This window comes from Saccostrea echinata, unplaced genomic scaffold (genome assembly GCF_033153115.1).
Source record: "Saccostrea echinata isolate AGI-Se365-2 ecotype Australia unplaced genomic scaffold, CSIRO_AGI_Sech_v1 ptg000086l, whole genome shotgun sequence".
Lineage (NCBI taxonomy): Eukaryota > Metazoa > Mollusca > Bivalvia > Ostreida > Ostreidae > Saccostrea > Saccostrea echinata.
In genome coordinates, this window is record NW_026889835.1 from 3,768,076 (window position 1) to 3,793,528 (window position 25,453).

Below are 25,453 nucleotides of genomic sequence, written 5' to 3' on the forward strand. Positions count from 1 at the left end.
CCTAGGATTTTAATCCAATCTTCTAATTAGTTCATCAGAACGTATTCCCTTACCTTTACATGTTGTTGACAATTTTTACACTTTGAATGAAAGTCCTAGCTGTGACCTTGACATGGGCAATATCGATACAGTAGATACAACCTTTGCTTTTCTGATACTTATATTTTGCAGCCTTTTCTTGCTTTACAGCGAAGATGATTTTGTCAAAACTTCACTATATATGCTCATATTTTTCATAAATCTCTACAAAGTTCATTAATTTCCCAGTGAACTTTTTAACTTGTTATTTATTACATGTACTTTATTTACATTTGAGATGAATATTCGAATAAAAATATTAACACAAACAACCCATCCAATCACTATACCATGACACACAGTGACCTAGATGTTATTAGATCATGAAAGTTCTCTTAGCTCCAACTTTTGAATTTTACACATTTATATCAATCAAATTATAGAAATCTTCTTACATGTATATATTGATAGCTAAAGTGATTGGTATTGAGGATTATTTTACTATTTTCTAATGAGTCCTTTATATGTGAAGTCGAAGCATTGGTATTTCATTGACTGTTATATTATAGTTTACATGCCTAATCAAAGGAATTTTGAGTTGAAAAATGAAAGCATGATTTGGGTGCCTTATAAATTTATGCTTTTATTCAAATCATTTGGGCACACATAAGGAATATTGAATGGGCAATGAGCATTGATTCTCTAACATGTTCACACAGAAATGAATGTATTTGCTTCTATGTAAAATACAGTCAAACCTCATTATCTTGAACTTGATGGGACTGAGAAAAAACTTTGATATATCCGAGGATTCAAGATATCAGGGGTAAAATACTTAAAGATTAAGTGGTTGGGACTTCCAAATCAGTTCAACATATCCATGGTATTCGAGATATCAGAATTTGAGATATCGAAGTTCAACTGTATTTGGAAATGTAAATATTGCAGTTTAAACCAGGGTCCTATATAGGTCCCTATTTAAACTAAGATGATTTATAAGAAGAGATTTAACAACACTCACCTGAATACTTTGTTTGGGAACAAGCAGAAATCAGTATTGAAAAAATTGAATATAAAAGTGTGGCCCCACCCTATCCATGGGAATAAATATGACCAATCATAGCTTTGCTACTCTTGAGAAGAAGATTTTTAAAGATTTTCCCAACGCATTCCTATGTAAAAATTTGATCGCCCATTGTGGCCCCACCCTACCCCCGGGGATCATGATCTGAACAAATTTGAATCTACACTACCTCAGGATGATTCCACATAAGTTTCATATTTTCTAGCACAGTGGTTCTTGAGAAGATTTTTAAATGATGCCATTAATTTTTCACTAATTCATAATTATCTCCCTTTGGAAGTAGCCATGGTTTTTCATTTGGACAACTTTGAATCCCCTTTATCCAAGGATACTTTGTGGCAAGTTTCATTGAAATTCGCCCAGTGGTTCTTTAAAAGAAGATGAAAATGTGAAAAGTTTATAATGACAGTGAGGACGACAGACAACAGAAAAATTTCGATCAGAAAAGCTCACTTGACCCTTTGACTCAGGTGAGTTAAAAAATGGTACAACATAAAAAAATGTTAAGGTTACAAACATGATTTTTTTATTTTTGAAAAATAGCAAAACATAAGCAGGGACCTATAAAGTATATACTTAGCATATAGGGTTAAAGGGGGCACACGCCCATGCATTTGATATACATATTAAGATTAATATAACTATAATCCATTTTTGTTGCTAGATGTTGCTTTATACTCCAGAGTGCTAGAGTTCACATCACAGGGGCGTCGGCAAAGGGGCGGCAGTCGCCGCCCCAATAATTTTGCAAAAAAGAAAAGAAAAAAAGAAAATTAATGAGAAATACAGAATAACAAAATTTGTAATGGCGATATCTGTGGTCAATGAAGGGGCAAGAATAACGGTAATTTGTGGTCAATGGAGTGGCAAAGTGTGAAAGCTATTGTTTGTTTACAAATACGCAAATACGGATGTACGTATATACATGTATCTGTACCTGGCATGTGTAAACACTAGCATGGTATCCATTGCTCGACTTGCAAGTTTGCTACAAATTCTTCTTCATGCCCACGGCTATAGCAACTTTTCTGGAAATTCTATGTTTTGGGGGCAGGGTGGGGTTCTCTAATTTTTTTTCGTTTCAAATGCTGGAATTTGCCTAACAGCAACAAAAAGTGTGTATGAAAGGGGGGGGGGCAAGCAGCATCTAAATGAATGAATTATTACTTAATCAAAACTTAAAGCCCAAAATAATAAGCACCGTCTTAGAAAACTGTACAGTTATAAAATCTTGGCCTTTAAGCAAAAAGACTATTCTCAGAAAACAAGTGGAGAAGTGGGAAAAAAATTGGAGGCGCCCCCCACCCCTTCCTGACACCAACAAGCCTGTTCATTGTCTAACCAATCGGAAGATCAGTGTTAGGAAATCTTTGATGGATCGAAGTTGTAAGCTATAAGTTAATGCAAAATACTAAAATACTGGGTAAAATTACTATTTAAACAACTTCAGTTGATTTTTATAATGTCACGTACATGTATTTCTGCATTTCAAAAATGCAGGTATTATGAGGATTTATCCCCCTGTTCATTTTAAATTTCATAATTATGCATTCTTTCGGCAAGTAACAATAAATATTATACAATAATAGAAAATTATATGAATTTTAATCTAAACCCTTCAAAGTTCTTTCTAGTTTCTATGACGTTTCGGAAAAAAAAATTAAACAAAATATCTCCTAGCTATTTAAAAATAACCCAGTTGTGTTTTATAATAGTATATGTAACTTAAAACACATTATGCATTTTTTTTTTTGGTTGCTGTTGCATATTTAATTGATCTTTTTTTAATCGGGATATACCTCTCCTCTAAGCTATTGACTTTAAGGAAAAAATGTCAAGATTTTGGTAGATATCTTAATTATTTAGTTTATGTCACCAAAAGTTAGTTAGGAACCCCCCCCCCCCACCTTTTCGATCCAGTTCGCCTCCCCAATGTGAAATATTTGCCGACGCCCCTGCATCAATATACTTTTGACTGGTTAACTGAGATTCTTACTTTCAAGTAGCTGCAGAACTGTAGCTCTCCCAAAAAAAGAAATATTGACAGACCGGAGAGCTACAGTGCCACCTTAGAAAAAAATGTATATTTATTGCACACAAAAAGTTGGTTCTGGATTTATTTCTCCAAATTCTTACTTGAAATGCACAAAAGCTCGATTTTGAAAAATTCCTTAGATTGACCTCTATCAACTACTTTCTTAGGACTTTGACATCTGCACGAAGCGCATTGGACGGAATAATTTGCCACCCAAAAAAGCAGTATAAATAAAATTTTTGATGGTTTCAATTTCAGGCCCAGGATGGTCATTAACAGTGGTTATATATAAGGAATGTTTTGTTGTGGAAATAGTAAAAGAAAATGTTAGGAACACACTGTAAGTAATATTTTGAGATGGCAGTTTAAAAAAAATATGGATATCTTTATAGAGATCCAAAATTACTGTAAAGTTACAGCTGAGTAAGTTAAATAAATAGTTTTTTAAAAACCCCTAAACACCCCCCCCCCCCATCCTGAAGCCACTGGGGGCCGGCCTTTAGGCCGCTCCAAGACCCCTAGCCTGTTTCTCCTTAAAAGAATCCTAGATCCGCCACCGGTATAATGTTTTTATTGTGAAATAAATTTTGGAAACACACATAAATGATCAGATGATAACAAAAAATGCACCTTTTGAAAAAATGCAATGAACGTGAAATAAAATGAAAAAATATGTATCAAGAAAAAAAAAAACTATATTTCTTTACTGAATACGTGACATCTTACCGTACACTGTGACCTTCTTTCTCTAGACAAAGAGGTATAATATGACAAATGCTTCCCAACGTTCTACTTTCTCAACTCGCAAAATCAACTGGTTCCCATTTGCACACGAAATCGTTCAGGTGCGAGTTGTTGAAATCTACGAAACCGGATGTAAATGATGGTGTGATGGTTTGATGCGTAATTTTGTCTACTAAACATTAAACAATGAAAGTAGTGTTTTTATGGAACCAACTTACTTTTGTTGGTATAATTGTTCTAGGTGAGACTCAAAATGTAAAGATGATACTATTGTTCTATTCAGTATTCTTATTCTCATACAGTAGTGAAGGAGTACTGTAACTGGTTTGAACAGCTTGGGCACGGCAGTGTCTATATACACGACCGTCGTGTACTTACTTCTTCGTCGGCTATTCGCACGACCGTCGTGTATATAATTTTTCATCGGCTATTCGCACGACCGTCGTGTATATAATTTTTCATCGGCTATTCACACGACCGTCGTGTATATAATTTTTCAATGACTATTTGCACGACCGTCGTGTATCGTATTTACATAACATAGCTTATGTCATTCGTTGTTTCGTCCCCAGTTAGGTTCGACACGCAGTGCCTTTAACCCTCGAAGCATTTTGGGGTGTGTGGGAGGGATGAGATGGTAAGAAAACATCAGAAAAACTTTCTTTTATAATATTAATTTAAATAGAAATGTAGATCTAGTTGGTAATATTACGGAAGCGTATTAGTGCCACATAATATATTTTTTTTTTTAAAGTTGGAAATTCCAACTTTAAAGTTGGTAATTCCAACTTTAATCTTGGCTTTTCCAACTTTAAAGTTGGCTTTTACTACTTTCATTTGAGCTTTTCTATAATTTTCTTTTATTATGTAATATTATTCTGTATATGAAAACACAAAGAAAATTATTCCTTCTTTCATCATAATTATATAAATGAATTGTTTACTTTCATTGTTATATTATAAACAGCAACGCGAGTCCAATTAACTATAAAGTATACGAATAAAACGCATGAAGCCCGAAAAAGTTGTGTTTTCCAACTTTAACGTTGGAATTTCCAACTTTATAGTTGGAAAAGTTAAGATTAAAGTTGGAACTTCCAACTTAAAAATTGGAAAAACCAACTTTTAAGTTGGAAAAGCCAAGAATAAAGTTGGAAATTCCAACTTAAAAAAAAAGTATTACGTGGCACTGATGCGCTTTATATAATTTAAACACTTAAATGAAAAATAATCAAGGACAAATCCAAATTTTTAAATTTAATCTTTTTAATCTTTTCAGTAAGACAAAAATATTTGTACAAATCTAATAGTAATGCATGTGCCCTCTCTTTTGAAAATGAAAATATGTTATGTATGCTGAAGTGAAATATAGGTCCAATGGGTCGGGGTGTAATGTAAATCTGTTTCTATTATAACTACTATTGTATTTGTGGTTATATACACATGTCATTATAATAAAATATTTACTTACTTACTTACTATTTTGGTGAGCTTGTGGTTTACCCCATCCACCTCAACCCATATTCACCAATTAAAGAGAGCCATAACGCATTTGATAGGCATTTTCGCCTACTCTAGTATTGATTTCTTAAATACACTTTTTAACCAAAATTTTGTCATACAACCTTAATTTATCATTTTTATACAAATATTATCTCAAATTAAACAATAATGATATTTATATGCTAATAGTTCTCGTTTAAAGCGGATGTTGAGTGATCACCCCCCCCCCCCTTTCCTATTTTTTTTTCGTTTCTAATCTTTATTTTTTTTTTAAAGAATTTTTTTCTTTGTTATGGCTAATAAACTGTTCCACTACATTTTTATGAAACTGACAGAAATTATATTACGATTCAGTTGTATTCTTTTTCACACTTGAATAGCTTATATGCCTAGTAGTATACCTATCCTCGTGCGTCCTCGTGTATTTTGATATCTCAATTTTATATGTAAAATATATAATCAATTCTCCACAAAAGAAATGGCTGTGGGGTCATAATATTTTAATCAGTTTCAAATAGAAATATGTAAATGAAGTAGTCTTCAAGTAGGTAGAAATTAGAAATAGAAAGACTGAAAGAAATGAGAGAGAACCATAAAGGGGGCACATTCATGTATCCCAGTCTCTTCAGACTAAAACTAATGCAATATGGTATCTATGTCCCAACCTGTTTCTGAACTTATGTATTTTAAGATCCAGATAGGGGAGGGAGTGTCTACGAAAGCTTTTTTTTTAAATCTGAAGTTGGAGTGTAGATCTTACACAGGTGTCTTTTCCTCATATGTTTTATAATTTTTCTTTTTATTTAACATGGGATAAAATTAAAAAAAAGTTGAAGTAATTAAATACATCAACATAACAATTAGTAGTATGTGAAACAATCAATTGCTTGCATTTCTATTTTAAAAAAGTGTCAATTCCATTTAATTTTTTTCAAAAACGACTAAACGTGCACATAAAACAAGAGATAGACTCATCTACACTATCAGCTCAAACATAATCTGATCGGGATCGGGTCATTTTTAAATTATCGATTAGTTTTTATTTTTATAAAAGTAAAATGTCCATTCATAATTGCAAACATTCATTTATTCATTTAATAACAGTATTTTACAAATGTTGAAAAAATATAACTACAGTGATTGTGTAGCCTAAACAACGTCGTGTCTTCAGGGACGTATGTGCGGTGTGAAATGTTTCGATCACACGACGGTCGTGTATACGGTCGTGTATATATCTCTGGAAATGTGCGATTGCTATTTGCACGACGGTCGTGTAAATAAATTTTTTTCTTACGTATGTGCACGACGGTCGTGTATATATCTCAGCAATATGCAATAGCTATTTGCACGACGGTCGTGTAAATAGACTTTCTTTACTATGTACACAACGGTCGTGTATATATCATCGGCCCTTGGGCACACACCACCTAATTGTTTGGTGGTCAATCGCCCGTATTGGAGTCGGTATTTACTGACCATTTGGGAGAGAAAAATCGTTTTGTTCAATTCCATGGAATGGCGTGAAATGGCGCATAATTTTAACTCGTGTGGAATAAAATAGAAATATAGACATTTATCGGTGCTCTGAAAAAAAAAAAAAGAAAAAAAAGGAAATTCACAGCGGAATTTTTTGCGCAGTGTCATTCAAATATTTTACAAAACTATCACCTAGGAAAACAAGTGCAACATTTCTCTGTTTTAACTTAAAAAGAAAAATTCCCTCCTTACAGAACATTGTTGCACCTGTTGATCGTGTTTCTTAATTTCTGTCATCTGGGCAACCAATCCAATATTAAATTTAAACCAATAAAAAATGATGATCTTTTTTCGAACCTGGTCAAAAGTCTGATTTAACTATGAAGGGAGATTAATGTCAATTTTTCAATGAGGAAATGAAAGATGGGAATTCAATTTTATTTTGTATGCGATGGCTTTATTCTTTATAAAAAAAAAAAGGGATATACAGTGAGATCTAGCTGCAGAACTGTATCGTTATGGTATTATATACAAGTCTTTGACCATAACGCTACAGATCCTGTAATACAAATGAAGTGCAATTTAGGGTGCAAAATTTTCTGCACACTGTATGGGAGAATTTCTTTCCAGCATTGGTCAATCAACTTTTTTTCACTCCCTAATCTTGTTCTGAATTTTTGTCGGATGGCAGAAAATTCAAAACAAATGAGTTTATTGGTCTGTAGAGACCACTATAAAGGGTTGGGAAGTGGATAAAACATACAGGTTGGTTAAAAAATGTGTCTAGGATTAGGGAGTGAAAAATAGTTGATTGACCTATGCTGGAAAGTGGAGAAATTGTCCCAAATAAAAATTTGCGCCATAAATTGCTCTTTATTTGCATTATGGAATCTGTAGCATTATGGTCAAAGACTAATATATAAAACCATAATGCTACAGTTCTGCAGCTACAGTGAGATCATGATATAATTATTGTTTCAAAATGATGTTATTAGAATAAAAACAAGAATAATTGGAACTGTCTCTTTGTGAATCTTTTATTCAAAATCATTGATTAAATAGCAGATTCATCATAAATATGCATACTGAACCACAGAAGGTAGCACAGAAATCGCAACTTCATCCTAAAAGAAAATAAAGAAAAAATGTTACATTCAAATGTAAAAAAATGAATACTGTAGCAATAAATGCCCACCATACCAATAAGGTATGAGGAGCTCGTGTTCAATAGGATTTTTAGAGATTTATATGGATAAAGATCCAAAGATCGATTGAAAGTTAACTTCTCAAGAGTTAAACCACTGGTCTAAGAATTTTTACCCACCATATTTGATTGATTGAGCAAGAAGTTTGGCTGTTATGGACAGCTGTAGGTATTGTTTTTATGAAGTTCCACGGAAATTACACATGGAAAATCAACCGAACTGTATTCATTGTGCAAGGAATATGTTAACTAAAATTTCCTGATGCATATGCCAATTTGTCTTTGCTTTATTTTAATAAAAATTGAATTTAAATAAAAAAGACCACCGTTTGGTCAGAAAACACCGACTCCGATACTGGCAATTGACCACAAAACAGGGTTGGCAAAAAACCGGGAAATACTCATGTTTCCCAGGATGGTGGGAAATACTGGTAATTACCAGGAATTACTGGTATTTCCCGGGAAATACTGAGAAATAAGAAATAGCTACATATTTCATAATTTTAATTTTATTTGTGGGGGGTATTGACATGTAGTACACCTTATTGGCTAAGATATCTACCTGGTATCACTGTCTCTGATTTAAAAATTTCTGGCATCCAAGTAATTCTTTTAATATAATCATAACACAGTATATTCATATACTAGTCATGAGTGTCATTTTATTTGTTTCATGTTTGAGTAAGATGAAGTCTATAAACTTCCATGAAATGAACCCAAAGATCCCTATTGGGTTTTTATGTAACTAAAGAAGGTTCCAAGAAAATTGTTAAATGTAGAGTGTGGTATAAATATCAAACCTAAGAAGAGGCTTTTCAGTTCTTCTCAAGGTAATTGTATCTCAAAACGGGAGCACAAAACTATCCACAGCAATTTGTTAAATCAATATGATACTCATTGATTATAAAAACTACAGATTTTATAGTAGGATTATAACAAGTGTGTTTTGTTCTTGGATTTATAATTAATAAACTTAATAATTTTACAAAACTGAAAAGAAATGAATTGGAAAATTTCTGTTTTGTTTTTAATATACAGCCAAGGAAATGTGTACAGCTTCAGAATGCTTATGGGTAGGGGACCTGGATTCTGAATACTGGTAATTATGTTAAACTGCAGTTTGAGACATATTCAATATTATTCATCATGCGCTTTTATATTAATTTTATTTCTGAATTTTGTATAAAATTGAATGAATTAAAGAAATAAAAAGTTTAATAATGTAGTATTTCCCAATATTTCCCAGTTTAGAGAAAATTTGTAGTATTTCCCGTGACGGGAAATACCGGTATTTACCACTGGTAATTCTCACTACTGGTATTTCCCGGCCAACCCTGCCACCAAATGGGGGTTAAAACACCATTTGGTGGTGTGTGCCCAACCTGATGAAAATGAATAAGGGAATATTTGTATGTGTAGAACCCTTAAATCTTTGTAGAATTGATATGTTGACAGTGTGACCGTTAGGGCAAGCGCAGATATGTGTATTACTGGATACCTATTCAGTTGCATTCATGTTGCATTGAGGGTTTCAAGGTTAATGTGGTAAAAAAATTCATTTGGATCAATATGTACAGTCTGAATTTTCTCTTCGCCCAGGTGATGCTTTAAGAGCTTGCAGTGTTGAGCAGCACTTTGCGCCTCTTGCTCTGCTTGCTATTAAAAAGTAAATGCCAGTTAAAAGAAATCTGGAGATCTAAAGAATGCTCCAAGGATTACTTGATTTTGCTAATAATTAAAATGAATTTTAATAGCATGATTGCTGGTTTCTTTTTAATTCTCTTTAATAGTAATTTTGTGTGGTATATGTATTAAAAACAAGGATTTTTTTTTCTTTTTTTCAGATTTTTTCCTCTATATGACAGATGGAAGCAGTTTTTTTCCTCACTTGAGTTTAAACTTAACAAGTCTTTGCAATGATGAGGCAATCTTTGAAGCATTGCCCAAGTACAGCATCATAAACAGTTCATGTACCATATTGTACAATCACAATAGAACTGTTTTAAATGACTTGAACAATGGCAAAGTGACTTATAGATTTAATGCCAGCAGTAACATTTTTAGAATTCCATTAAATGGGGAACATGTGTTATACAATGTTGAATTAAAATGTATGAAAAATGCTGGAAGTACAATGCAATATTCCAATTCTGTAGATAAAATTACAGGTATGTATATTAATGCAGTAGATGCATCTGCACCAGTAATTATATTTGAGAGTAAGTTATTACTAGTAAGTCTTTTTGATAAATGGTTAATGAAAATATCTTTGCTATTAATTTTACCTTATAAATTATCATTCTCTATTGCTTCATTTGTATAATATCCATATAACTAAGTTTTTAATAGTACATGTATATTTACTCTAAATATGAAGAATACTGACACAAGTAATCAGTTTTTTTAATTGAAATATAGATGTGCTAAATAGGAAAATCTGTCTTGAAACAAATCTGGTATTGTGAGAACTCAAATTTTCCATCCGTTCAAGATTATTTGTGTTTAATTGTATACTCCAAATCCATTCTTGCTTCATCATCACTCTTGCAAGTCCTTGGATTGAAGGTGATTTGTTATTGTTATCTTCCCCCTTTATCTATGGAAGGATGTAATTTATGTAATAAATCAAACTGACTTAAAAAAAGAGTTTTAACTTAAAAAAAACTTTGGTCAAAGTAGTTATTTTAGGAAGACAATGTTTGGCTGAATTTTCTTCCTTTGTTACAAAATTCTGCTCAAACTTGATTAATGGACATGGGCAGGCAGTTTGAGGTGACATTGAATCAGATAAAAAATTGTTTATCTGACAGTGATATACATGGCCTTGATATTTATTCTTCAAGTCTGAAGTTCAGGTACAAAACTTTGTGTACTTACCGGTAGTTAATATACTAATTCATGATCATCATAAAAATGTATAATTAATGTTTCAGGCCCTGAACAAAATATGTGAATGCCTTGTTCTAATCATGTCTATCTGTCCATCAAAACTATTATGTGACTGTATTGACCTGAGTTTCAACTTGTAGACAAACTTTTTTCTACACAAGAAAAGAGGAAGACACCTATAAATGTAGGGGTCACCTTATCAAAGGTCTGATAATGACTCAATAAGATTATGCTTATGGAAGTAGTACTGGTAAATGGGTATCTTTCTGCAATTTGAATTTTTTATTGTTTTTGTCCTGTCTGTCTGTTTGTCTGTTGTCAACTTTAACCTTGCCCATAGCTTTTGTTTGGCTGGAGCTATGACTCTCATACTTCACGTGTATTCCTTGTAACAAGACCTTTCTTTGGGTACCATCATATTTGTCCTTTTGACCTTGATCTTGGAGGTTGACCCACTTTTGCAAAATTTTATGAGACTTTAACCTTGGCCATAACTTCTGAACAGTTGGTGATTGGGGTTTCAAACTTCACATGTGTATTCTTTGTGACAAGGCCTTCCTTTGGATACCAGCGACTTTGACCTTGACCTTGGAGTTTGATCTACTTTTGAAAAACTTTAACCTTGGCCATAACTTTTGAACTGTTGGTGCTTGGGGTTTCAAACTTCACCTGTGTATTCCTTCTGACAAAACCTTCCTCTGGATAACAACCTCTTTAACCCTTTGACCTTGACCTAGGAGTTTGACCTACTTTTGAAAAACTTAAACCTTGGTCATAACTTTTGGATGGTTGGAGCTAGGGCTTTCATACTTCACATATGTAATCCTTGTGACAAGACCTTCCTTGGAATACCAACCACTTTGACCTTTTGACCTTGACATAGGAGTTTGACCTACTTTTGAAAAACTTAAACCTTGGCCATAACTTTTGAATGGTTGGTCCTAGGGCTTTCACACTTCACTTATGTAATCCTTGTGACAAGACCTTCCTTTGGATCCAAACAACTTTGACCTTGACCTTGACGTTTTACTTACTTTCAAAAAACTTAAACCTTCGCCATAACTTTTGAACAATTGCAACTAGGGCTTTCAAAAATCACAGGTATATTCCTCGAGACAAGACCTTTCTTTGGGTACCAACATTTTTTATCTTTTGGCCTGGATTTTGACTTGCATTTGAGAAACTTTAACCTTCGCCATAAGCTGCCATACAGGGGCATCAGTGTTTCACAAACACATCTTGTTTACATTAATTATTTTGGAAACTAGAATGCTTTGTTTTGAATAAATTTATAAATGTAAAACTTTAACTTAGTTGACTATACAGTAGAGAAGAGATTGGATCCTGTGATTTCATTACTTGCAACAATTATGGGTAGTTCAATTTCAGTTGTGTGATTTTAGAAGAATGCATTGATTTTTTATTACAATTAATTGTAAAAATCATACAGAACATTCACTTGAGCAATTTTATATATGGATTTTTGAAGAAGGAAATCTTTCATTATATTGTAGCTGCATGCCACAGAGATCAAGAAGTTATCACTACCACTGAATCAGAGGTGATCTATAAAGAACATGCCATTTTCTCTTCCTCTGTTCAGGACATTGTACTTGGGATTGTGTTCAGTGTGCTGGCTCTACTGATTGTGTTTGTGACAGTATATTATCAGTACAGAAGGTATCGTAGACAACGCAGAATGCAGCAATATCTCAGGTACCACCTTACTAGGGGTGAAACGATACACCTCCTTCACGGTTCGATACGTATTGTATAATTTTGTCTCGGTTCGGTTATTTTCGATACGATACATTTTGATAGAAGGAAACAAATTCTACGTTGTTTTATGCTTTCTTTTTCTAAATCTAGTCACATATTTTACGAATTTTATTTGCAAATTGACTAGAAGAAATTGATTAAAATTATTTGACTGTCAAAAATTATTTTACAAGCTATCAGTCATCAAAAATTTACGTTTTCTATACTTATTTATACTGAGTAACGTGTTATACCTTATGCCAAACCCGACTGAATAACGATCCCGACCGAAAAATGAACCGAACCGAAAATTAGAGATTTTGCACCGTGTATCAAACCGAGAAAAAATACTGCGGTGCATCGATACCGCGGTGAACCGTTTCACTCCTACACCTTACATAAGTCTACTTTGCATACAGACTTCATATTTTTATTAGGTCACCTGAGTCACTCAGGTGACCTATTGCTATCCGTTCTCGTCCGTCGTCATGCGTCGTTGAACATTTTTAGCTTCTTCTCTGAAACCACTTAACCAATTTCAACCAAATTTGGCATATAGCATCTATGGGTGAAGGGGAACAAAAATTGTAAATTTCATGGTCCCTGCCCCCCCCCCCCCCCCCCCCCCCCCCCCCTGGGCCTGAGGGGTGGGGCTAAAACCACCAAAAATAATGCAATCTTTAAAAATCTTCTTCTTTACTCCTGGACATCAAGCAGTCAAACTGTTGGCATCATTGTAATAAGCATTGAGCCCTCTACCAAAATTGTGAAATTCATGGCCCCAGGGTGGGGCTATATAGATCATGTAGTGAAAGTGCATTATTTCTTTGAAAATCTTCTTCTCTGCTCCTGGGTATTAAATAAAGTAACTAAGTACATAGTTATGAAGAGCAAGAGTGCCTCTTCCAAAATTGTGAAATTCATGGCCTCAGGGTCAGGGGTTCTGGTGTTAGGGTGGGGCTCTATTGATTATATAGTGAAAATGCATTAATTCTTTGAAAATCTTCTTCTCTGCTCCTGGGTATTAAATAAAGTAACTAAGTACATAGTTATAATGAGCAAGAGTGCCTCTTCCAAACTTGTGAAATTCATGGCCCCAGGATCAGGGGTTCTGGTGTTAGGGCGGGGCTCTATCGACTATATACTATATAGGGAAAATGCATTAATTCTTTGAAAATCTTCTCCTCTGCTCCTGGGCATTAAGGTGATAAACTAAGTACATAGTTATGATGAGGGGGTTAATTAGTATAGGGACAGGGCTATTTTCTGGAGTAATGAACCTAGCTCTTTTGTACAGAGGTGCTTTACTGTAACAGCAAGACACCTATAGATTTTTTGGATTTGTCTGTCTGTCAACACTTATTGTGATGCGATAACTCAAAAGGTTTCTAATGATTTTTTCCCCAGATTTTATACATTAGTAACAGTATTTTACTTTAAAAGCAAGATACCTACAGAGTGGAGGGTCATATCAGTTTATCTCTCTGTCTGTACATATGTTCGAATATATATCCATACTCTATTGTCAAACAGTTTTCAATGTAACATTTTCAAATTTTACACAGAACTTTACTATAAGAGAAAGACTGTGATAAATCTAAGGGTTATATCACTTTGTCTGTCTGTATGTTTTTATGCCTGAATATATACATGTATCTTCGAAGTCATTAAACAGCCCTTAGTGGGACCCTTGCTTTCTAGTTTTTATCCTGGGTCGGGTGAGAGGAAAACAATTTTCTAAAGATTAGCTAACCCAAGAAATTTTTTGCATATGATAATATAATATATATCTTCATGTATAGGACATTAAAATTGATGTTCTTTCCCAAGGTCTAACAACAAAGTGATTTTTTAATGAAAGTTTGTCATTTGAGTTCTGTATATATTTTAGATTCTTAACAATGATTTTATTTAAGAAATGAATTTAATAGCTACCCAATTTATACGGTATAAAGTGGGTTGGGGCAGTTTACGCTTTATAAACCGCTTCGCGGCTTATAAAAAAGGATAAACTGTTCCAACCCACTTTATACCGTATAAATTGGGTAGCTATTAAATTCATTCCTTATAATTTAATTTTCATTCATTTAGTGTAAGAAAAAAGATGTTTGCTCATAAAAATGACTTCAAATTGTACAAAATTTAAATGTAATGTCAGGCGGATCGATACGTTTTTGACGCAAGTCATTGTGACGTAGGCAACCCAATTTATACGATATAAAGTAATTTTTAGCTCACCTGAGCCGAAGGCTCAAGTGAGCTTTTCTGATCACATTTTGTCTGTAGTCCGTCTGTCTGTCTGTCTGTCCGTCTGTAAACTTTTCACATTTTTGACTTTTTCTCCAGAACCACTGGGCCAATTTCAACCAAACTTGCCACAAAGTATCCTTGGGTAAAGGGGATTCAAGTTTGCTCAAATGAAGGGCCACGCCTTCTTCCAAGGGGAGATAATTATGAATTCGAAAAAAATTAATGGCATCATTAAAAAATCTTCTTCTCAAGAACCACTGTGAAACTTATGTGGAAGCATCCTCAGGTAGTGTAGATTCAAGTTTGTTCAAAGCATGACCCCCGGGGATCGGGTGGGGCCACAATGGGTGATCCAAGTTTTACATAGGAATATATAGGAAAAATCTTTAAAAATTTTCTTCTCAAGAACAGCAAAGCCATGATTGGTCATATTTAAATGGAAGCATCGTCAGGTAATGTAGATTCAAATTTGTTCAATTCATGCGCATTATAACTAGAATTAAATTATTATAGAATAACTGTAATAAATTGTGAATATAAGGTTTAAGATGCTGCAAGTAACATATGTCTTAGATAAGTATTCTGTTTTGTTCATCATGAAATTCTCATACATATTCCTCTTGGGCATTGTAGCATGATTTTCTTGGAGGAATGTCATCATCACTAACTTGCAATAATGGTATAATTTTTGTTATTTGACCTATTTTACAGTTTAATGCACTTAAGATTTTTTTTCTTCATTTTTCAGTACCCCACACACAGATCCATTTGAACGACTACAGGATCATATGGAGGAATAACTGGTCCATAATTGTTCACCACCATTTTTATCAAGGAGTGACACCACCATATCTATCAAGTAGTAACACAGGTTTCCATCAAGCAGTGACACCACCATTTCTGTCAAGGAATGATCTATATGCAGTCCCAGTTTCTATGCTCCCACAATAAAAGGGCCGGGCATATAGTGTTATCCCTTTCCATCCGTCATTCATTCATAGTTAGTTTTCCATACTTTTTTATGCCCCCGTATCGAAGATTCGGGGGTATATAGTTTTTGCCCTGTCCGTGTGTCTTCTGTCTGTCTGTTTGTCCGCAAAAACTCTAACATTGCCCATAACTTTTGATTGATTGGAGCTATGGCTTTCATATTTCACATGTGTATTCCTCGTGACAAGATCTTTCTTTGGGTACCACCATACATGACCTTTTGACCTTGATCTTGAAGTTTGACCCAGTTTTGCAAAATTTTATCCAACTTTAACCTTGGCCATAACTTTTGAACAATTGGTGCTAAGGCTTTCATACTTCACATGTGTAATCCTTGTGACAAGTCCTTCCTTTGGATACCAACAACTTTGACCCTTTGACCTTGGAGTTTGACCTACTTTTGAAAAACTTTAACATTGGCCATAACTTTTGAACGATTGGTACTTAAGCTTTCATACTTCAAATATGTAGTCCTTGTGATAGGACCTTTCTTTGAATACCAACAACTTTGTGACCCTTTGACCTTGACCTTGGAGTTTGACCTACTTTTGAAAAACTTAAACCTTGGTCATAACTTTTGAACGATTGGTGCTTCAGTTTTCGTATTTCACCTGTGTATTTCTTGTGAAAAGGCCTTTCCTAAGACACCATTAATTTTGACCATTTGACCTTGACCTTGATGTTTGACTTACTTTTGAAAAACTTAAACCTTTTCTATATCTATTCAATGGTTGCTACTAGGGCTTTCATATTTCACAGGTATATTCCTAGAGACAAGACCATACTTTGGGTACCAACATATTTGATTTGCATTTGAGAAAGTTTAACCTTTGCTCTAAGTTGCCATACGGGGCATCAGTGTTTCACAAACACATCTTGTTTGCTATGCTTATAGATAATGAGCTGATTTTTGGTATGTCTCTTGATATTAATGACTCAGAGATCAAGGGTGTTTCATATTGGTAGACCCATTTTTATGCCCCCATATTGAAGATTCGGGGGTATATAGTTTTTGCCCTGTCCGTCCGTCTGTCTATCTGTTTGTCCACAAAAACTTTAACCTTGCCCATAACTTTTCATTGGTTGAAGCTATGGCTTTCATATTTCACATGTGTATTTCTTGTGACAAAACCTTTCTTTGGGTACCATCATATTTGACCTTTTGACCTTGACCTTGGAATTTGACCCAGTTTTGCAAAATTTTACCAAACTTTAACCTTGGCCATAACTTTTAAACAATTGGTGCTAGGGCTTTCATACTTCACAGGTGTAATCCTTGTGATAAGACCTTTCTTGGATACCAACAATTTTGACGTTTTGACCTTGACCTTGGAGTTTGACCTACTTTTGAAAAAACTTTAACCTTGGCCATAACTTTTGAACAGTTGGTGCTAGGGCTTTCATACTTCACATATGTAATCCTTGTGACAAGAACTTTTTTTGGATACCATTAACTTTGACCTTGACCTTGGAGTTTGACCTTCTTTTGGAAAACTTTAACCTTGGTCATAACTTTTGAACTATTGGGGCTTCGGCTTTCATATTTCACCTGTGTATTTCTTGGGAGAAGGCTTTTCCTTGGGCACCATTAATTTAGACCATTTGACCTTGACCTTGATGTTTGACATACTTTTGAAAAAACTTTAACCTTTTTCATATCTCTTCAATGGTTGCTGCTAGGGCTTTCATGTTTCACAGGTTTATTCCTCAAGACAAGACCTTACTTTGGGTACCAACATATTTGATTTGCATTTGAGAAAGTTTAACCTTTGCTATAAGTTGCCATACGGGGGCTTCAGTGTTTCACAAACACATCTTGTTACAGATGTTATGGCCCTTAGACTATGAACATTTATAATGATTTTGTTCTTTCTGGACTTTTATTTGCTGTGCTTGTAAATAATGAGCTAATCTTTGGTTTTTCTCTTTATGTTGATGACTTAAGATCAAAAAAGAGTTTCTTATTGATTGACAAATTTTCTTGAAAGTTATGGACTGGTCCTTAAATTTGAAAATGTCTAATTATTCACTGTTTTTGAGATGTTTTATTGATTTGCTTGTTAGTGATATTTTATTTTTGTGCCATTTCCAGCCATTGTTATTTTCACACTCTTCATTGTACTTTCACATATTTAAAACTTGCAAGTTAGTGGGGGGCATTCTTGTCACACAGACACATGTAGTTTTTTTTATTATATCCACCAAAGTGTGCTTGCATGATGAAACACATGTAGAGTCATGCTTTGTTAAAATGTTTATTGTTAATATGTACTTTCCATAGTCTTTCATACACAAAATTATAATATGCTTCTGTTATTTATGCCCTTTTTGACATTTGTATTATTTTTGTGTGAAGTTTCTCTCTGTTGATTAAATTTAACATAATCTAGGACAAAAATTGCAATTTTATCTGGAATTTTTTTTTATCGTTTTTGAATAGACATACTTTGCAGGTAGAAGGGGAAAGGGAGATGTTATCCTCAGCCATGTTAAAAGCAAATTCTGCAAATAGAAGACCTTTCTATGAAATTATAAATTTGTAGACTCGTGTGAAAACATTTATAAACTAAATGGACTATCTTTTTCAAAACAGAAGGTGGCCAAAATTAAATATTTCAATCATTTCAACAAAGTTAAGTTGAATTATGGCCTTATTAAGTGATATGTGATGTTTGATTGAAATGTACATTTATTGGCATTATTAAGTGAGTCTGTAGATAATTTGATGTTTGATTTATATGTACATTTATTTAATTTCTTATAGAAATATGTCATGGAACATGGTAAATTATTTAATATTGTGTTCATGGGTGATTTTTAACTCATAAAGGTTCACTACAACAATTTTGAAAGATTTCAATTTACAATTGAACAATCACTTAGATTCACTAGGCTAATGGAGAAGCTGTGTTTTATCTATTATAATTATGGTTGTTTGATGTGAGCAGTAGGTACTAGTGTACACTGACCTGTAACTTCTATGCTATTCTAACTGATGCTTATTGGCTGTTATAGGATAAGTGTTGACTGTAGAATGAATAGAAATCAGGAAATATCTTTGTTTTATACTGCTTGTCATTCTTCTGATGTAGCATAATATACAATGTATTTCATTAATTAACAAATTAATGTGTAAATGTTTGCCAAGTTTTAATAATTTTTTTGTGCCACATAATAATCCCACTCTACATACTAGAATTTCATCCAGTTTCTTAGTTATATGACAGTAGATTTTTCACATTGGCAACATGCTTGATTCTGCCCAACACTGTTGGCCATTGTTAACAATTTTCTATTTATCTAAAATGATTGAATAAATTCACATAAAGAAAAAATAGCTTGATAAATGTTGCATAGATTAGAGTCCATACCTGTTTCAAGTTATTCATTTAGAAAATGTGCCAGGGTTGGGGGATGAGCTTTGAGCTTTTGTCTTTTAAGTGCATTGCAGAAATCCAAGATTATGCTTTGTTCCTCTCTCTATCACAAGTTCCTCTCTCTATCACAAGTTCCTCTCTCTATCACAAGACGGAGAGTAAGGAATGAAGTGTAAATCAATGATGATTAATTGGTATAAATCTAAAATATGTCTGAAGCTTTCATGAAAACAATGATATTTTTGAATGTTTTTTAAGACATTCTTTGTCTTGAGAATTGTCCCCCCAATTACTTTGGTCATATATTTATGTAATTTTTCAAAATACATTCCAATTTTTACACTTGTATAATGTATACTGTTACTATGACATATTAACCCCCCCTCCCCCCCCCCTAAAAAAAAAGGGGTAAGAAAGGCCGAGTGATTTTTTGTGTGTGTGCAATAATATGTGATTAGTCATTACAAAAATAACGTAACTCAACTTTTAGTGTAAAAACTCTACCAATTTCAATACATACACATTTCTTTCGTAGCACTTTAGTTTCATTATTGAATAATTTTCATGCTAGCGGTCTTAATTTTACTTATTGCTGTTGTCAGATATTTGTGTAATTTATACCAAGTGGTTCCTGTTAATGGTAGCTTGTATTATTGAGGCCAGTTTGCAATTAAATGTTATAGTACATGTATCTAGTGAGCTGTACAGATTAAGGTTATGCAGCATAGAGAAGAGGGCATATTTTTGAATTGCAATCAAAAATTCTGTTATGGCATTGTAACAAAAGAAAAATTATTTTGGAGTTATTAGCCCTGAAATTTGATGATTTTTGCAGTATCAGCATAAACTTTTTCAAAAATTATCTCCAAAAAAACTATTTACTGATTTTTCTGAGGATATCAAGTATTTATGTGGGACAAGTCCTTGACAAATAAACTTTTTATTGAAATGAAAAACAATACTTTAAATTGAACATATGGGTAATATAAGAATTTTTGCTAAAACTCAAAAAATACAAGCTAATTCAAGGAATGTTCTCTGCTTAAGGCCAGGGACCTGTTTTTCAAAGGGTTGTTAAGTTAACACTGAATTGACTGTTAATACAGTGTTACCGGTAAATCTTAACCAAATGGCACATTTATGGTTAGTGGGCCTTTCTAGGTCTTTTTAAAGTAGATCACACAGGTACCTCAACCCTCCAAGACAATATCACTTCCTTATTTCTTCATCAGTGAGTCCTTGTAAGCTGTTAAATCCACTAAATATATGCACTTTCATAACTTTTTGGTGTTGGAGTGGCATGAGCATTATGCAGGTGGCCATACTTAACCACTGTGATAAGTTTTAACACAGGTACTAAAGGTAAATTAAAGTTAACGCAGAGTTAACACACGGTTTGACCTACACACTAAATTTTAACCATGTAGTTAATTTTAACAAGAATTTTAACACAGATTTCACATTGTTAAGGTTAACCACCTTTTGAACAGCTGTCCCCAGATCTTATTCGATCTGTAACAATATACTTATTAAGCTTGTGACCTTAACCTTTGACCCATTCACTCTACAGATAGTTTGGACTTTCAGCTGTTATTGACAAAGAACGACGTAAGCTTTGTCCTTTGATCGTAGGAAACAATGTTTGCACCAGCTGAACCACAGGCGCTTGACGTTTTTAACCTTTCTTTCCATAAATAAAAAATCCCCCATACTATATATTGACGTTTTTAACCTTTCTTTCCATAAATAAAAAATCCCCCATACTATAATTATAGTATGGGGGATTTTTTATTTATGGAAAGAAAGGTTAAAAACGTTAAGCGCCTGTGGTCACGGCATTACACTGTTTGACAGTTTTGATATAATGCGTAAATATAAACACGTCTCCGTCTAAACCCCATAGTCCAAACTATTGATTTGTAAAAGAAATAGTCTTTGCCTTAATTTTTTTTCATTTCAAAATCTCAAATTGAGCTAAGCTTAATCTTCAGGAAACGGTTTCCTATAGTATATGAATTTGTGACTTTGACCTTTTGACCTCAAAATTAATAGGATTCTTTTTATCAGTCGTAGGGAGAACTTTATGATATGAAATTTCATTGTAAAAGCTTGAGTACTTTCAGAGATATCATCTGTAGACTAAAGTACTGTATTCCAAAATGACGGACACACAGGGCACCCCTTCCCCCACTTTCCCAGAATATATTTTTGGTATAAAATGTTCATTCAGAGGCCGCTCCCCTCCTTTTGTTGCAGCTTATGTATTTAAAGATCCCAATTTTTGGCTAAGATAATTATCATCGTCGCAAACCACGGTTTTGAGTCCACAAGCTCCCTCAAACGAGAGATGATAGCGACTCGTCCGTGGGTTACCAACGATGAGTCTATGCAGACGGGTAATTTTTTTTTAATGACTATAGCCAGGTGAGCGATTCTAGCTCCTGTGAACCTCTTGTTTTTCTTCCTATTAAAACTTTTATTAGATTCTTTCAAATTAACAGGGCCCTTTATTTCGATTCTCTTTTTAATATATCTTTACTCATTGTCCTTTAAAAGAAATCTTAGATACGTTTATTGATTTAATTATTTCTGGTGTATATATCTACAGTGTACCCCACCCCAACTGATCTTGACAAGGAATGATAACTCTCGAGTAGAGATCGGACAAGGGGTGATAACTTTGTATCTTAGTGTGTATATTGCCTGGCTTTTTAATTTACGTGGGTGGCTTTGTTCGATTTTCTTCATATCAATCCAACTTTAACAATTTTTGACCGGGGGGGGGGGGGGTACCTTAGTTAATGTATAACTAATAGATTTTCATACCATATGTATCCCCTTCGAATGATGCCAAAAAGATTTTCGAAGAGAGCGTTGTTGTACAAATTGCAATGTTACTATTGATTTACTCTTAAGTTTCTTTCCCTGTTGATAATACCTTTGAACTGTAAATTGTTTTTAACTGGAATTCTTTTTTTGCCGTTAGTTGAAAGTTGCGTGCAAAATTGGTTTTACTATGGATTATTTTTAAATGGATGCTTCCAATATACAAGTTTATGTCAAAACTTTTTTGACAACAAACCCGGTAATATGAATGAAGTTCTTTTCTTTGCTGACCTTTTACGATTCTTAAATAATTTGTTTTCGTATAGGATTTCGCCAGGTAATCAAATATGACTTTTAAAGTGAATAGATCACGATAACTTCAATATAATCAGGCGGTGTTGCGTTAAGTAGCATATACCGTCTTTTCAAACTTGTGTACAAATGCTATGAATTATTAACTTTCATTTTGAGGGATTGATTGACTCTGTTGGTTTGGTGTTGACTTGTTAGACATTTTTAAAGTAATGTTTGCCCGAAGAATAGCAACGACTAGTGAATTGAGATCAAAGTTAGTGTTGATTATTGCTGGAGTGCCCACTGGCTTTAATACATGAAACAAACAATAACTAAGTAGTATGTAAATAAGGAATGCTAGATAAGAAGAGGGTGTTCAGATTGGATATCAATATTTACGTGTTAAATTACTTATTGATTTGAATGACCGACATATGTCTGTTACTAACAAGGATAGATTAACCTTCTGGGATTTTATGGAGAATTTTTGATAGTTAAAAGGTGAGAGAGATAGACCGAAGTCACCTACAGGAACTGACAATTGATTTTAAAAGCTTCGTGTGCTTTGATAAAAATATTCTACTAATATTCAAATCTTGTCACAGTTCAAGTCAGAAGAATGATATCAGAAAATGTGCCAAATACACAGGGAAAGTTTAATTTTGAATCGAAGGTGCGCGACAGAAGACTTTCGGATATACGCCGAGGGCAACAATATTTGCGCCGCATTGACAATTTAGCAGAGACGCAATGGAAGTCAAACGAACCCAGGTTTGGACATATCCGACGTGCAAACTATGTTACGATAAGACCTATTACAGATTCCTTGCATTCCAAAACTCAGAACGAGAGATTAATGAAAGACAGCTTAAAAGATGAGCTTTATACATCTACACCTAATCAACGGGCTCAGTCAGAGCGAGTGCCATCCATACGAGATGCCTCAATGCAGAGCAATTTTGAAGACAGTCAATTTTTTCGCTCAAGTCCAAGATCCAAATTAAGTCTCCCTGATTATATGGTTTCGCCTGGAGGTAGACAAAAATTCTTGGAGCCTATACACAGAAATCCCTATAATAAATACGGGTCAAGTTATAGTCCATTGGACGAGAAAACGGAATTGACACCAAAGGATATGGAACCTAGATATGAACCAATTCGATTTCGTGAGACCAATGCTAGAGTCGTGAAACCTCTGCCAAAGAAATATGTTCCAATGAGTCGGGTCGGAAATGAGGAAAAGGATCGGCCTTTGAGATATGACACAAATTTTAGATCTACTAGAAACGGTGTTCTAAGCGTAATTCATCCGCCAGAGATTTTTCCAGATTCAGCAAGAAAACACACCTTAGATTCCATATCTCCTCAAAAAGAGGTGAACAACGAGAAAACGTTCATTCTCATGCGTCGCCTGGATCATTTTCTTAATCCAAACAAGAAAGAAAAGTCTAGTTTAGGATCTAGCGAGGAGGATCTGCCGCCATCTAGATCACCCTGTGTCTCTGACATTTCTGATGACGTCCCTTCAGAATACCAGAGAATTACAAGCAAAGCTAGAGGAACCCAAAAATCAGTGTCGTTTCCAAGTAACATGTCAACAGAAAAACCCGTATATCCTATGTACCACAAAAATTTACACAATGCCAGGGTCAAGAAGAAAATTTCTTCTTTTGGTGAATCTTTAGCGGAGTTGAACAAAAGACCGATGGACTTGTTTAAAAAATGCCGTATTTGGGCAAATACATGTTCCCAGTACACCTCCACTTGATGAAGAATCTCCTAAATTATCATTTATTGATTTTTTTCTGGAAGAATAATGATGTAGCCTAGCAAATTACCGAGTTACATGTTTTAAAAACATCACACCTCAATTTGTGCAACTAGATATAAAATTTCTAAAATCTTTGGTCTATTTTATTCTTTTAAATGATTACCAATACGTGTAGTAAAAGAATTCACCACAAACAACATCGATGAGATTTATTAAGATATTATGGTCATCATTATGGTGTAATATAATATAATGAAGGAGTAGACGGTTGAAAAATCTCCTAAATTACTCAGATACACAGAAAGCTTGAGCATACATTTGAAGTTTCGATGTGTCATAAATTTTGGCAAGTGTTTAAAAGAATACTGGTGTATTGATTTGGAATGGATATTGTGTAATATATTTTATTTACAATTGGAAAGAAATCTATTTGACAACCATTCAGAGGAAACAAAAGAACACATTAAGAATTTTCTATGATTTTTTTTAAACAACAGAATTCATTTTTAAATTGAGTAAAATATTGCAATAGCGTTTCTATATGCAAATATTTTATCATGACTAGAGTATAAACTATCGAATAAGGTCAGCAGAAATAAAAGAACATCACGTTAATAGAATAGAATTTAAGAAAAGTATTTTACTAAATGGGAAAATTATTTCGTTTAACTACTGGTATTTTAATGATTCAATTTTAAAAGATATTCAGCTTAACAAATAATAAATTAATAAAATTGGCCATTAAACCGCCACACAATAAGCTGACTAATAAATATTAGTTCTATATATGAAAAATAAGGAATGGTGTATTACAGGATTCATGGTTGAAGTATACATGTGCCTACATGTACTAGGAAATTTAGGCTAATATAGTTTCCCAGACGACTGAGTTGGTCAATGTACTACTGCCTCTATGCCCGAAATTTAGTATCAGATTTCAACAAAACTCCAGCAGATTGTTGGTTATTTGCTTTTTTAGGGCTGCTCAAGTCGGAAAATATAATGAAGTATAATGCAGGATTCCAAACCAGGGCATTATTTATTGAAGCATCTGTTCATAATAAGACATAATACATATACGAGTGTCTATAACATGACATATGCCCAATTTATTTTGCCATTTTTACACACCCAAACCGAAAAAGGGGAGGGTGTAAAAAATACATATCTTTGGCCCTAAGCCTTTGGATTTTCCAGGATGCAGCAGTCTTTGTTGAGGAATCTGAGACTAAAA

General features: G+C 33.8%; 3 protein-coding genes across 3 annotated transcripts in view; 2 read left to right on the forward strand and 1 right to left on the reverse strand.

Moving 5' to 3' along the window:
• The window catches only part of LOC133177039 (ribonuclease H1-like), a 41,009-nt gene extending 37,058 nt beyond the window's left edge, over positions 1-3,951 (reverse strand). Inside the window, exon 1 of the mRNA XM_061312127.1 lies at positions 3,864-3,951. The gene's annotated coding sequence lies outside the window, so the exon portion shown is untranslated. The remainder of the gene's footprint in view (positions 1-3,863) is intronic.
• Positions 3,952-4,036: 85 nt separating this feature from the next.
• LOC133177034 (uncharacterized) lies at positions 4,037-20,289 on the forward strand. Its single transcript, XM_061312119.1, has 4 exons — positions 4,037-4,122; positions 9,909-10,232; positions 12,468-12,669; positions 15,710-20,289. Exons 1-4 carry the CDS (start codon positions 4,068-4,070, stop codon positions 15,759-15,761), a joined length of 633 nt encoding a protein of 210 aa, XP_061168103.1. The 5' UTR covers positions 4,037-4,067; the 3' UTR covers positions 15,762-20,289.
• Positions 20,290-22,358: 2,069 nt separating this feature from the next.
• Positions 22,359-24,283, forward strand: LOC133177037 (uncharacterized). Its single transcript, XM_061312123.1, has one exon. It carries the CDS (start codon positions 23,068-23,070, stop codon positions 24,214-24,216), a length of 1,149 nt encoding a protein of 382 aa, XP_061168107.1. The 5' UTR covers positions 22,359-23,067; the 3' UTR covers positions 24,217-24,283.
• Positions 24,284-25,453: the final 1,170 nt, after the last annotated feature.